This window comes from Chrysochloris asiatica, unplaced genomic scaffold, assembly GCF_000296735.1.
Source record: "Chrysochloris asiatica unplaced genomic scaffold, ChrAsi1.0 scaffold00220, whole genome shotgun sequence".
NCBI lineage: Eukaryota > Metazoa > Chordata > Mammalia > Afrosoricida > Chrysochloridae > Chrysochloris > Chrysochloris asiatica.
This window is the reverse complement of record NW_006408738.1, coordinates 3,858,137-3,873,105: the sequence shown is the minus strand read 5'-3', so window position 1 is coordinate 3,873,105 and position 14,969 is coordinate 3,858,137. Positions and strand designations below refer to the sequence as shown.

The 14,969-nt window shown below is 39.3% G+C and overlaps 1 protein-coding gene across 2 annotated transcripts in view; it reads right to left on the bottom strand.

Moving 5' to 3' along the window:
- RANBP2 (RAN binding protein 2) overlaps positions 1–14,969 on the bottom strand; it is a 96,956-nt gene that overhangs the window by 33,443 nt on the left and 48,544 nt on the right. For both annotated transcript variants that reach the window (XM_006873036.1, XM_006873037.1), the window contains exons 9-17: positions 10,230–10,439; positions 8,791–8,972; positions 8,527–8,702; positions 8,287–8,410; positions 4,029–4,190; positions 3,407–3,544; positions 3,184–3,330; positions 1,811–1,990; positions 1,638–1,721 (exon numbers count right to left, since the gene is read on the bottom strand). In XM_006873036.1, the coding sequence (XP_006873098.1) occupies positions 1,638–1,721; positions 1,811–1,990; positions 3,184–3,330; positions 3,407–3,544; positions 4,029–4,190; positions 8,287–8,410; positions 8,527–8,702; positions 8,791–8,972; positions 10,230–10,439 (1,403 nt within the window). The remainder of the gene's footprint in view (positions 1–1,637; positions 1,722–1,810; positions 1,991–3,183; positions 3,331–3,406; positions 3,545–4,028; positions 4,191–8,286; positions 8,411–8,526; positions 8,703–8,790; positions 8,973–10,229; positions 10,440–14,969) is intronic.

Sequence of the window (14,969 nt, the reverse complement as noted above, 5' to 3'; positions counted from 1 at the left end):
CCCTGTACAGGGTTTCCAAGGCTGTAAATCTTTACGGAAGAAAACCTCTTGTTTCTCCCGCGGAACAGCTGGTAGTTTCAAACTGCTGACTTTGAGGTTCGCATCCCGATTTGTAACCACTATGCTATAGCACTTTCAATATTCTCCTTCAACACCATTAACTCAAATGCATCAATTCTTCTACAGTCTTCCTTATTCACTATTCAACTTTGGCAAGCATATGCAGTGTTGTACCTCATGACTGATCTGGGTAAGTTCTTTTTGACAAGGAATGCAACACCATTCCTCTTCAATTTGTCATTCCCAACACAGTAAACCATGAAGTTGTCAGATGGCCAATATTAGTCCATTTCAGCTCACCGATGCCTAGGATATCGATGTTTATACATTCCATTTCATTTTTGACAAGTAGATTTTCATAGCTGTTTCCCTTCATTTTGAGTTGTGCCCCATTAGCAAATGAAGGTTCCGAGGGCTTTACTTCATTCGCATCATCATCATCCACTCTACTTGGAGGAGGCAGCTCTTCCCTAGTCGCATTTTGAGTGCCTTTCAATACGAGGGGGGCTCATCTTGCGGCACTGTATCTGACAATATCCTGGTGTTCTTCATCATGTTTCAGTATTCAATAATCTGGTGCTGACACTGTTCCACTGCTATGCAGAAGGTTGTCAGTGAGTAAATACTTGGAAGGAGTTTGTCTCTCCTTTGTCCTAGTCTGTCTTTGTCTGGAAGCTCATCTTGACCTTGCTGCTATTTAAAATGCTGGTGACATAGCTTCCAGAATCACAGCAACACACCAGCCACCAAAGTACGACAAACTGACAGACATGTTGTGGGAAGTATATATATGCCGTCAAAATTATAAGTAATTTCAGAAGTCATGATTAAACAAGGTTAGCGTTAAATTCTTTATGCAAATTAAAACATGCTTCCTCTACAAACCTATTTTAAGTCTCACATAGTGCTCATTACACTTTACAAAACCCTGCAAGTCAGCCTGAGAGCACAACTTCCCAACTACCATGACCAAGTTCCATACACCTTTCTTCTGTGTGGCTGTGTGCTGTCAGGTCCACCCCGACGCACACGGAGTCAGTCAACTATGGGGGAACTCAAAAAGTTTAATTTATTTCTTGTCCAATTTGAACATGATAATATCTACTTTTGCACTTCCGACTCCAAGAAAGTAAAGACCCTTGGAACTCTACAGTTAAAACTACTTCCTTATTCAATTAAGAGTCAAATTCTTGTGAAAATATTTAAAGAGATACTTTTTAAGGCTTGGACCACTTTTCAATTACTAGCTGTAAATCTAACCCACAGCCAATTTCAGAAAAAAAAAAAAAAAAAAAAAAACAAGCTCAGATTCACTGCTGTTATTACTAAGTCAAATCATGAGAGTACTTCCTCTATGTCAGGAATCACAATCAAACGGTCCCTGTCTGTGAAAGAGGAAGCACAGTCATTAGGCATTTACAAATATGGTATCAAGACGGAAGTATACAAAGCCTGGACTCAGCTATGGTCACAGGCAGCAGACACGTTGGCAGCTTTAGGAAGAAGCAAGGAAGCGCTCAAGTACTGCGTGTCGTAAGAGAACTAGAAAAATGGTTTAAAGACAGTAAGTCATTTACCTTAATAGCTTCTACTTGTTGGCAGATCATTTTCAGTATAGAATTTTGATCTTCTGCCCATCGAGGTGGGGTTTTAGGAGAATACTACAAAAGTAACGGTCACAACAATAAAAAAATAGTTTTTAGAACATTGAGATCAGAAACGTTTTAAAAGTGGGCTTTTTCCTACTTACCTTGTAAGTTTTACTTGGTGATAGAGAATATTTGGAGGGAGATGGTGTAGAATGTTTTATTTCTGAATCTACATTTCTTACAGAACCGTTTTTATAGAGCAGACCTCCTTCGCTATAGTCTTCAAGTTCTTGCATAACAGAATTAAGCATCTCCTTTACAGACTCCAGAGGCACAGGTAACTAAACAGAAAAGGTGTTTATGTTTAGTTACCTTTTTTTTTTTTTTTATTGTGAATTATGTGATAGTTTACATGAACGAACATTAAGCATTACATTCATCCTATTGTATATCGTTTCATTGCCATGATTACAATCCCCATCATGCATCATCAAACAACCAAGGGTATATCCCGAAACCTATGTTTAGTTACCTTTGTAAACAAGGTCTTTAGTTTATCCAAAAAAAATCAAAGAACTCTGAAAGTATTTACATCTTGATAACTTTTGTATAGCAAGCACATCATACTTCAAATAGTACAGTCTTTCAATTCTTAACATCAAAGATGTTTCTGTATTTCTATTAGCCATAATATTAATAGGGAAGTTACTTCAAGTAAACAAAACAGGTAAGTTACTAACGTTTTCCAATGATTTTAGAATAGGAAAAATAGAAACATTTTGGATTCCTGGGTGACACCATAGGGCAAGAATTTAACAAGCTCACCAGCGTGCTCCTTGGAAACCCTCTACGAAGTCATGGTGAGTTGGAACTGACTCAATACAGACACAATATGAGACCTGATGTGGCACTATAGGACAAGCACTGGGCTGCTTAACAGCAGGGTCAACAGTTCAAACCCACCAATCGCTCCTTGGAAACCCTATACAGGGTCACTATGAGTTAGAACCCAGACAACATAAATCCAAATCACATAATAGCAACACACATGAATTAGCAGGAAACTGAGAAGGAAAGCTGTGCTGACAGAATTGAGTATCCTGCCAGCATTCTCAGATCAATGACAGCTGAGAATACCACTGGTCCAGAGTACATGAGAAGGGTAAGAAGAAAATCCTCTCATTGTCAGCAACAACGTTCAGTTTTAATTTTAACACAATGTTGAACTGTGTACCAGTCCACTGGTTGTAGGACTCTGTTGTGAGTACATTGCTGGGATAACAACACACGCAGTTGCATACTGCTTTAAAAAGCTTCTGAAATTCCCCAACATTACTCAGATTCCCAAGTTAAAAACTGATAGAGTGAATCTAAGACAGAACAAAACTAGGAAGCAGTTACATGCACAAACATACTTCCCATTCTTTCATAATGTATTACTAAGCATTTCTGAAATGATCAAAATATAAAACCAAGGCAAAAATATCTATCATCCAATCATCAGCACAAAAGGAGACAAAAACCTGTAACTTACTTTCTTAATCACTGATGGATCTGCGTCACTACCGTCTAAAATCTTGATTAGATGGTCCCTGGTCTTTCGCAAATAATTTTTACATCCTTCTTGTTCTTCAGGAGAAAGGGCATCATTTTCAATGTCTTCTGCTTTCCTATGAAAAATCTAGACAAAGAGTGCTATTATAAAACAATTTTTTTTCCAGTTTTTATTTTTTAATCTAAGTACCTCATTTACTTACCAGTGCAAGATTCCAGTATGAAACTACGCTTTTGATCGATTCAAAAGCTGCCACAGCATCTTCGAGATTCCCATTAACTGCATCCAACAGAGCAAACGTCAGCTGTGCTTCTTCTTCATAGTCACCAATTTCAACGACCTAAACAAATTCAGATGAGTTTTAGTCAAATTGCCTTTGCCTCCACAGAGAACATCTAATACAAATGATTTTACTATGACCTAACGAGATTAACAAAGGAGTCCTGGAGTGGTGCTGTGGGTTAATGAGTCAGACTGCAAAGCCGTTTGAACTGCAAGGTTGGCGGTTCAAGCTCACCAGCTGCTCCTTGGAAACCCTATACAGGGTCGCTATGGGTCAGAACCAATTCGACAGCACTTCACAACAACAACGAAATTTGTTTGTCGAGTTGATTCCGATCCATAGTGATCCTGTACAGGGTTTCCGAGGAGCAGCTGGTAAGTTTGAACTCCATTCATCTTTCCTGTTACATCTGTGACTGATAATGAGTTCAGAAAACAAGAGTTCCATTAAATAGCCATTAGAGCAGTTGAGATCTTTATTTCTTTCCTTATAAACTAAAAATTCTCATCTCCATTTAATTCATTCAAGGATTCCCTCTTACCTGTATGTCTGCACTATGAAAATGTTTGAACAAAGGATCCGTGGGTTCAGAAATACTGGTGTTCTTTTTGATTGTCTTCAACAATGGTAATACTTTCTTCCAGTAATAAACACTTCTGCCTATGTATTCCCGCTGATCATAAAAAGAATTAAGCTCGCTGCCCTAAAATAGACAGGTAGGTACACATAACGTAAGGAACATACATCATTAGATCTAAAACATATTCACAAATGGTCAAAGTTGTTTAAAATTTCTAATCAAGAAAATAAGATCAAGACGTCTCCTCTTAGTTTTCCTATTCATTTCACTAGAAGTCCTAGCTAATGCAATTAAGCAAAAAAAGGAAGTACAGGCATAATGATTGGGAAAGAAGCAAGAAACCGAGTCTTCGTTCTCAGATGGAACTGGAGAAAATCTCAAAAAAAAAAAAAATCAGCAAAAAAAGCCCTGCTTGACCTAAAACGAACCGACGGCTCTCCAAGGCCAACTGCTTCCGTGCACTACAGAAGTGAACAACTGCGAATGGAAAGGAGACAGACCACCACTTGTACTCCTGCTACTGTCGTTTTTAAGGCCTATCTAGTTGGTTCAGACTCACAGTGACACTGCATCCGGTTTCTGAGGAGTGGCTGGAGGGTTTGAACTGCTTACCTTGCAGCTAACAGTCCAGTGCTTATCTTATCGCGCCACTCAGATTATTTATATGAGCACCCCCCAAAATAAAATATTTAGTTGTAAATTACAAAACTCGGATAAAAGAAATCAAAGATGTAAATGAATGAGTCACAATCTAAAATCTTATTACACAGTCCCTGATCTTTTGCAAATAATTTTTTCATTTTTCTTGCTTTTCTCTAGGAAAACGGGCATCAATTTCAGTATCTTCTGCTCCCCTATGAAAACTCTATACAGAGAGTGCTGTTACAAAACACTGCTCAAAAATAAGTTAAGATACCAGTTTCTTGATCTACAGATTCAACTCAATCACAATCAAAATTCCATTAAGTTTTTTTTTTTGTCAGTAATAGCAAAGTGATTCTGATACAATAGGTTAGAGCTGGAAGACTACTACCCAAACTTTTAGACATAAAGTTATAGTGACTAAGACAGTATCGTACTGGCAAAGAAACTGACAAAGAATCTAAAATTATGCTTTTCACAAAAGTTAACTCAAGATGGATTACTGACCTAAGAGTCAGAAGCAAAACACTGCAATTTCTAGATAACATAGGAGAAAAATCTAGGTGGCGTTGGGTTCAATAATGACCTTTTTTTTTTCCCCCCTCCCCTTTTTTTTTGAGTACCTGATGTTGGATGGTCCAAGCAATGAATAGCATGAAAAACTAATGGTATCATGTTTATATGACACCAAAAGCATAACTCATATAAGAGAAATAATAAGCTGTAGTATACATTAAAATGAAAACTTCAGGTCTTTGAAAGACACTGTCAGATTAAAACACAAGTCACAAGCTGGTTGAAAACACTTTCAAAACACATATCTGAAAAAAGACTTTTATACAAACTGTACAAAGAACTCTTAAAACTGAAAATAAGAAAACAAACCACCAAATCACAAAGTAAGCAGAAGATATGAACTGACAAGTCACCACCTCACCACACAGATGGGGCAATAGGACCACTGAGAGGGCACGATACACCTAGTGTTGTTGTGAAGAGCTGTCGAGTCCATGCTGACTCACAGAGACCCTGTACAGGGTTTCCAAGGAGCGGCTGGTAGGTTTGAACCATCAACCTTGCTGTTAGCAGTCCACTGCTTATCCGACAAGCACCCCACAAAGAATGCACACACCTATTAGAGTGACTGCAACACAAAGCACTGAGAAGACCAAATGTTGGTCAAAATGTGGAACAACAGGAACAGGAAGGTAAAACAGTAAGCATCATTCTGACAGCTTTATCATAAAGCTAGGTTTTTGTACCCAACAACTGTACTCCTAGCTTATCTGCCCAAAGGACTGAAAATTTACGTCCACATAAAAACCTGTACGCAAAGCTTTAGAGCAGCTTTTTTCAGTTGCCAAAATTTAAAGGAACTAAAATGTCCTTCAACAGATGTACAAATAAGCAAATCATGGCATATTCACAGAGTATTCTTCAGAGACAATACGAGGTATGAAATGACATGGCGGAATCTTAGCACTATGCATTGCTAAATGTGGGGATCGAAGGCAAACTGAAAAGATGTATGCCGTTATGACTTCAACACCATATGACTGTTCTGGAAAAGGCAATTTCACCAAGACTGTTAAGAAAACAATCAGTGTTGCCAGGGGCCAGGAGTGGGGGATATAATGAACAGGTAGAGCATGGAATTCTTAGGACAATTAAACTATTCTGTATGATACTGTAATATTGGATACATGAAACATTGGTTAAAACTCATGTAAGGTCTCTATGAATCAGTTTCCACTCCACTGCACCTGATAGTACGAACAGTGTTTCAATATTGGCTCAAACTGTTAACCAATGTACCACACATGTATACACTGCTAGACAGGGAAATTGCAGAGGGAAGAGGAATCATGGGGGAAGAGTGCTTTTAAAATAAAGTTTATAAACATTTTTTCAAATCAAAGCCAAACAAAATTTCTCACCATTTACTCAATTTACCAATTACTGAAATAAATTACAAACAACCTTAACACTAGTGATCATTCTAGATCTAAATTTCAATCATATTAAATGATAGCCCCTAGTAAGGTCGTCAACCCAATCTTTGTAAGAGGTGCTGTTTTTACACAACCATAATATGCCTCTCTGTAAATGTCACAGTTTTGTCAAAGAGCCAGTTATCCACATTAAATTCTTCCACAGAACACACCTAACAAAGCTTTAGAAATGACTGAACAGCAGCAAATGCCTTAACCTACAAAGTTTTGCACTACCTCACAGAGACCTCCACACAGACCAAAAGGCAGTAGAGTTCAAACACAACAATGGAACAGAGAATGGCCAAAATTAGCAAAGGTGTGTGCCAGGGCTGTATTCTTTCACCATACTATTCAATCTGTATGCTGAGCAAATAATCCAAGAAGCTGGATTACATGAAGAAGAATGTGGCATCAAGAATAGAGGAAATGAGGTGATATACGATGGAATGAATGTAAAACTAAAGTTCCCCCATGTAAACTATCATATAATTCGCAATAAAACATTAAGAAAAAGAAAAGGGGCCCCCAAAAAAAAGACTAGAGGAAGACTCACTAACAACCTGGAATATGCGCTGATACAACCCTGCTTGCTGAGAGCGAAGAAAACTTAAATTACTAACTTATGAAGATCAAAGACAACAGCCGTTGTTATGGGTTGCACGTCCATGTAAAGGAAACAAAAATCCCCCCTGCTGAACCAATAAATAACATCTATATAAATGGAGAAAAGATACAAGTTGTCAAAAACTGGATTTTGCTTGTATCAACCACCAACACTCATGGAAGGAGCAGTCAAGTAATCAAACGTTAATATATTGCATTAGGCAAATCTGTGCACAAGCCCTCTTTAAAGAGTTCAAGAGCAAAAACGTCAGTTTAAGAACTACAGTGGACCTGACACCAACCCATTGAATTTTCAAGACCCTTGTATGCATGTGAAAGTTAGACAATGAATAAAGAAGACCACAGAAGAATTGATGCATGTGAACTACGGTATTGGAAGAGAATATTAAAATAGCACAGACTGCCAAAAGAAAAAATAAATCTGTGTTGGAAGAACAGCCACCATGTTCCTTAGAAGCCAGAATAGCCAGATCTCGCCTCTTATAGTTTGGACGTATTATCAGGAGAGTCCAGTCCCTGGAGAAGGACATCATGCTTGGTAAGGTGGAGGGTCGGCAAACAAGAGGAAGACGCCCAACAAGATGGACTGGCACAGAGGCAGCAGCGATGGGCTGCTTGGCACAGGACCGGGCAGTGTTTCGTTCCGTCGTGCACAGGGTCATTATTAGTTGTCACTGACTCGACAATATTAGTGAGCACCAACCCAACGGCACGTACTAACACCACATAGAAAAGTTTTTCTCAGTCTGAGCAATGATTATGGTAAAAATGACTAATTAATAGTCACTAGGATGTAGAGAGAGCAGTTATAGTGTATCGGGCACTGAAACTACTTATACACTTTGTGGCAGGATTGAAAATGACATTTCTCCTGGCATGCTCTAAACAAGTTACTACTGTTTCAGGACGAAAAGACTTTCCATTAATAGCGAACGATTTTTAGACTTTACTGAACTCACCGTTTTCTGCAGACATTTCGCCCAGTGTATCAGCAGAGCAGGGTGAAGGCCGTGCCTCTCCTGCGCCCTCAGAGTGTTTATTTCATGCTGAACTACAAGTCGCAATTTCGCCGAGGTTCCAGGTCTAAAAACAATTGTATTCAATAAAATTACAAATGTATATTGATTGTCACATAAGAGTTAAATCTCCTGTAAAACATGGACAATGAGCCAAAGGCATATTTGTGTTTCATTACTTACATTGCTTTTCTGTGAATCAGATTACAAACTGCCTCCCACCAAGATTTCTGTCTTTCTGTACAAAGCTGTTTACACACAGGAAACGGTAAGCAGAGCGGCTGATAGAAACTGTAGTGAGAATTGCATTTCTCTTTTAATTGTAAGTGGCTTGTATATATTACTCCAAGTAGAAATACCTGTTTTATTTAATGAAAAATGAATTTAAGTAAGAAGAATAAATAAATAAAACTCAAAATATTTCATTTCCTTCAAATATAAGCTTACTTCAAGATCTAAAATACATATTGATTCAGGGGCATTTGTTTCAAGCCTTGAGGTTTCCTGGGGCAAATGATGAAACAGCTGTTTTAACCATTTTCGAACTGCAGGCAAGGTAGGCAGTGAATTCCACTGTAAGCCAAGCCAGGTAAGGTGCTGAAGACTACCACTATGTGCTCGAATGGCTCCTGAAATTAAGAAAAACAGTTTTAGGCAATTGGCACACATTATATGTACTTTCATTTTACAATTGTTTTTCTGTGTCACAGGTGAGAAACTTCCATAAGCAGATTTCCATGCTTCTATTAAAAGTCCCCAAACTTCATACACAGGAATTTTAATAAAAATCGTTAAAGAAGAGAAAGTTAAGTTTTAAAGCCCATCTAAGAAATAAGAGACTCAAACCAAAAACTAAACCAACTGCAATCAATTCCAACTCAGAAGGATTCGACAGGACAGAGAAGTGCCCCAGAGGCCTTCAAAGGCCCTAAGTCTATGAAAGCAAGCTGCCACATCCGGCTCTCTCCAGGTTAGCAGCGGAGACTTAGCCACGGAGCCACCAGGAGACTACAAAAAGCCAAGGGCACTGAGACACCAAATTCACAACACTTACTATGAAATTTTTAAATCATGGATTTTCCTTTAGTAAAGACTAATTATGATAACAGGATACCACTACATTAACCTAGTAGCTAGTGAGAAAACTTCTCTTATATAAGAAATTCAATAAGGGAAAGTTACAGGCTTCTGGGAACAGAGAGGTACAAACTTTGTGACAATACTGCAACTGGAAAAAGACTTTAAAACGTTATCCTTCTACTGGGTCTCAGTAAAACCATTTTAAGCATTTCTGTGGAAATAACATGAAATGCATACAGCTTATAAAAATTTTCATTACTATATTATTTTTAATAATGAAACATTCAAAACAACTTGGATGCTTAAAAATTGACAATAATGTAAGACAATCCTGACAAATTCATAAAAAAGATTACACTGCCATTAAAATGATACTTCTTGTTGTTGTTGTTACATGCCCTACAATCAGTTCCGGCTCATAGTGACCCTGGACAGGGTTTCCGAGGCTGTAAATCTTTATGGGAGCACAAAGCCTCATCTTTCTCCCACGGAACAGCTGGTAGTTTCAAACTGCTGATCTTAAGGTTCGCAGCCAATTCGTAACCACTAGGCTACGAGAGAGCTCCTCATAAAGAGTCAAATATAATTACTATGGAAAAAAGCAAGGAAACAAGACAAATTTTATATACAGTAGGATTAACAAATAAAAAATACATGCAGTCCCTTTACCCCCAAAAAACATCCTTAAAGGAAAATCGTGTCTTTTTTCTGGATTGTGAGTCATGAGAAATTCACTTTCTTTCTTTTTGTTCTCAATATAAACAAATTAAGATGTGGCATTTTTTTTCCTGAAAGAAACAACTTACCAGCATCATATCTAGCCAAATCCTCAGGAGCCGGTGCTTGCTCATCAATGTCCCCAATGTCGTCACTACCCAGGAAAGAGCTGTCCTTAGAGGACTGACCAGAAAACAGAGCGTCATATAAAGCAGACAGCCCACTCTTATTGGCAAAGGACTCCACGACCTCCTTTAGAAAATCTTGCTTGCCAGAACTTAAGTTTAGCAGCATGTGCCCTAAAAAACAAATTGTTATTCCCGTCATTTAGACAATACAGACTGCATTTACGTAAAGATTAGATTCACTCACAGCTTTCCTAATTTCAGGGATGCAGCTGAAAAATAAATAAGCAGAACCAGAAAAAAAGGGTTCTTCGTAGAAAATAAAGCGTTCTGGTGGGGCTGTAGGATAAGGATAAGCAAAGGATTGCTAAACTCATGGTCGGCAGTTCAAACGCCCCAGACATTCCGGAGAAGAATGATGAGGCTTTCTGCTCCTATAAAGATTTATAGGCTTGGAAACCCTATATAGGGTCACTATGTATTGGAATCAACTTGAAGGCATTGCATCTGACTGGTTTTGACGTAAACAATGAATACAGACGACATCTTCAATAGCATTTATGTCTATATATTAAAATAAAAGGAAAAGAGAGGGCTATGTGAAAAATGTCAGAGTACTTATATTTTAGAGGGTGAAGTGTAGGATTTTAGCACCCATAAGAAAGCAAAGCCCATCAGGGAATGTAGTATATATAAAGTCAGTGGAGGTCAATGACATTAAGTGTTAGTGCATGGAGGAGACTGCACGCATGTAATGAAGCAACGTGTAGGATTGGTTAAATGTAAAACTGATGATCTGCTTTGTAAACCTTCACTAATTCCCAATAAAAAGCTAAAAAGAAAGCAAAGCCAAGGTCTAATTCCTCTTGTCAAATACATTAATTTATAAATCTGACAGACTGGAATCATTCTTTTTAAGCAACTTTGAAAATATTTTTTTCCATCTACCACACTCAAAGATTTTGAGTCCACACTGTGATGCAATGAATTATTTAATGTCTTTCCAAGCCACAGTCTGCAACTCACACAAAAAACCATTCCTGCCCTGATGGATCTAGGTAAGAGAAGGTAGGAGAGCTACTGATTGGATCACATGATTCAATTATGGATGTTAGCAGAACTGACCCTTGAAACTGTCGTATGGATATCAAATGAACCTTCTCAGAAGCAAAAGAGGAGATCTCAGTACTATCAATGAAGAGCCAGGAGTGGAGTGCATCTTTTGAAGCCAGAGATCCCTGCACACTGAGCCTCCTGGACCCTGGAGGACAAGCCGAGGAGCAGCAGCTGAAGAGCCAAGAGCCAGAGCGGGAGACAGAGCCGAAGGAACAGGGAAGGATGAGTGAGTCTGGACAGGAAATGTACTTGCAGGCACTTCACTGAGGGTACAACTAGGTTTGCTGATCCAAAGAGCTACAGCCAAGTGTCTTCAGGCTAAGGTTTATGGTGAAGTGTGGTAACCTGTGAGAACTGATCAGCAGCTAACTGAAATACCGGTGCTGTGAGCATCTTCTGACCCTGTATTGTAACTTGTTACACTTCCCTAATTAACCCCGAAACTGTGAGCATATCGTCCGAGTTCTGTGTGGCCAATGCAATGGATTACTGAACCCAAGCGAGAAGCAGAGAGGGTTGAGGCGAGAATGACTGCCACCACCACATAATTTTGCACATCCGTATGGGGTGAAGAATTTAAAACACAAATCTTGAATGAAGTCCTGGTACATGGCACATGTATGAACCTTGAAACAACTACATTAAGGGAAAGAAATTCATCATAAAGACCACATATCCTAGGACTCCTTCTATAGTAAAAGGACTAAATAAACAGACACTGCTGTCAAGTCCATTCCAACTCACAGAGACCGGACAGGACACAGACCTGCTCCAGAAAGATTCCAAGGCTGGTGATCCCATCATGAAGCTGGTGGGCCGCAACTATCAAACCTTTCATTAGCAACACAGCGCTGTAACTACTAGGAGTACTCACAGGACGTGTCCCGAATCCTCAGTCCGTTTATCAGACTGTGGCAGCTGGCATTTGCTATGATACTAGAAGTTATGCTACCAGTACTTGAAACACCAGCCTTCAGGTGAGCTTCCAGACTAAGACAAACCAGGATAAAGGAGAGAAGGACTCCTTCCAAATATCTGCTCACTGAATACCATATGAACATCAGTGGTACACTATTAGCACCAGAACAGTCAATCTGAAACATGAGGAAGACCCTGAGACCACTGTCAGGACACACAGCCGGAAAGTGAGCATCTCAGGATGGAGATGGTGGAGGAGCTGCCTCTTCAAAGTAAAGTTGACCACGAAGACGTGAACAGGGTAAAGCTCTCCAGACCTTCATTTGTTAATGGGGCACAACTCAAAATGAGAAGAAATAGCTGTAAACATCCCTTAATAACTTGAACGTGGAATGTATAAAGTATGAATCTAAGAAAATTGGAAGCTGGAACACATAAACAGCGACACCCTAGACTCTGTTAAGTGTCACTGGGTCGGTTTCCACTCACAGTGACCCTTGAGGTTCACAGTGACACTGTACATGATCACTGCACATGGTCCAGCAGCACCACACCAGGGCTGCACCCGAGGCATACTGAGCTGAAATGGACTGCTACTGGACATTGTGGCTACGATAATCACATGGCTTATATGCCGGGAAAGACAAAATGAAGAGGAATGGCGTCGCGTTCATCATCAAAAAGAACATTTCAGGATCTATTGTGAAGCACAAGTCTGTGACAGGATAATATCCATAATCCTACAAGGAAGACCAGTTAATTTTACTATTCTTCAAATTTATGCACCAACAACTAAAGCCAGAAGAATCCTAACAACTTCAGTCTGAAATTGATAAAACACACGAGCAAGATGTGGTGACAGTGACTGACAATTGGAATGTTGTTGTTGTTATGTATAGCGACCCTCTATACAGGGTTTCCAAGGCTATATATCTTTACGAGAGAAGAAAGCCTCCTCTTTCTCCTGCGGAACAGCTGGTAGTTTCGAATGGCTGATCCTGAGGTTAGCAGATCACATGATAGAATTCTGCAACACCAATGACTTCTTCGTTGCAAGTTCCTTTTTTAAACAAAATAGAAGACTACTGTACACATGGAACTCTCCAGAAGGAATATCCACAAATCAAATTCACCAAATCTGTAGAAAGGGAAGGTGAAAAAGCTCCAAATCATCAGCCTAAGCAAGGCCAAGGGCAGACTTTGGAACACACCATCAATTGCTCATATGCAAGTTCAGAGTGAAGCTGAAGAAAATAAGAATTAAGTCCACAAGAGCCAAAATATGACTGTGAACAGATCCCACAGCAAGAACAGATTTTGATGCATTAGACACTAATGACTAAAGATCAGAAGAGTTATGGAAAGAAAGCAATAGGGTCATTTAGACAAGAAAACAGAAAAACAGCCAAATGGATGGCAAAAGACTCTGAAACTTGCTCTCCAGCGTACGAAGAAATGAGGAGGGGCAAGAGGTGAATAGAAAAGAAGTACTCTATTTTGAGCTGAATAGGCTCAAGAAGTAGTCAAATATATTGAAATGTGCAAAGACCTGGAGAAATGTGCTTCAACACTCAAGGAAGCAGCAGTCAAGAAATCAAATGACGTACTAGGTACGTGGCATCAGGTAAATCTTCTGGACAAGAATTCTTTAAAGTATTAAAAAGCAAAGATGTCAGTGTGAGGGCTAAACGTGTGCCTGACCAAACCATGTTATTTTCAATATACACATTACAGCTGACATGGAAGTAGGAAAACCACAATAGACCTGATGCATTTGAGTTACGGTGTTGGAGAAGAGTATAAACATTACTGTAGACTGCCAAAAGAACAAAATCTGTGTTGGAAAAAGTGCAGCCTGAATGTTCCTAAGAACCCAGGATGGCTAGACTCTGTCTCCCATACTTTGGATATATAATCAGGAAAAAACAGTCCATGAAGGATATCATGCTTAGTAAGGAGGAAGGTCCAATTAAAACCAAACGGCCACCACCTGTCTGTCAGTTTGTCGTACTGTGGTGGCTTGTGAGTTGCTGTGACTCTGAAAGCTATGCCACCAGTATTTTAAATAACCAGCAGGGTCACCCATGGTGGACAGATTTCAGATGAGCTTCTAGACAAAGACAGACTAGGAAGAGTGACGAACTACTTCCGAATATTTAGTCACTGAAAACCTTATGAATAGCAGAGAAACACTCTCAGATATAGTGCTGGAAAATGAGACCCTAGGGTTGGAAGGCACTCAAAATGCCACTGGGGAAGAGATGCCTCCTCACAGAAGAGCTGACCGTGATGACGTGAAAGGAGTAAAGCTTGTGATAGACAAGCCTACGGGACCTTCATTTGCTGATGAGGCACAACTCAAAATGAAGAGAAACAGCTGTAAACATCCACTGAAAATCGGAACATGAAACGTATGTACTATGAATCTGGGATAACTGGAAGTTGTTAAAAATGAAATGGAACGCATCAACATCAATATCTTAGGCATTAATGAGCTGAAATGGACTGGTATTGGCCATTTTGAATCTGACAACCACACGGTTTACTATGCAGGGAATGACAAGTTGAAGAGGAATGGTGTTGCAGTCATCGTCAAAAAGAACATATCCATATCAGTCATGAGGTACAATGTTGTAAGTGATAGGATAATACCCATGTGCCTACAGGGAA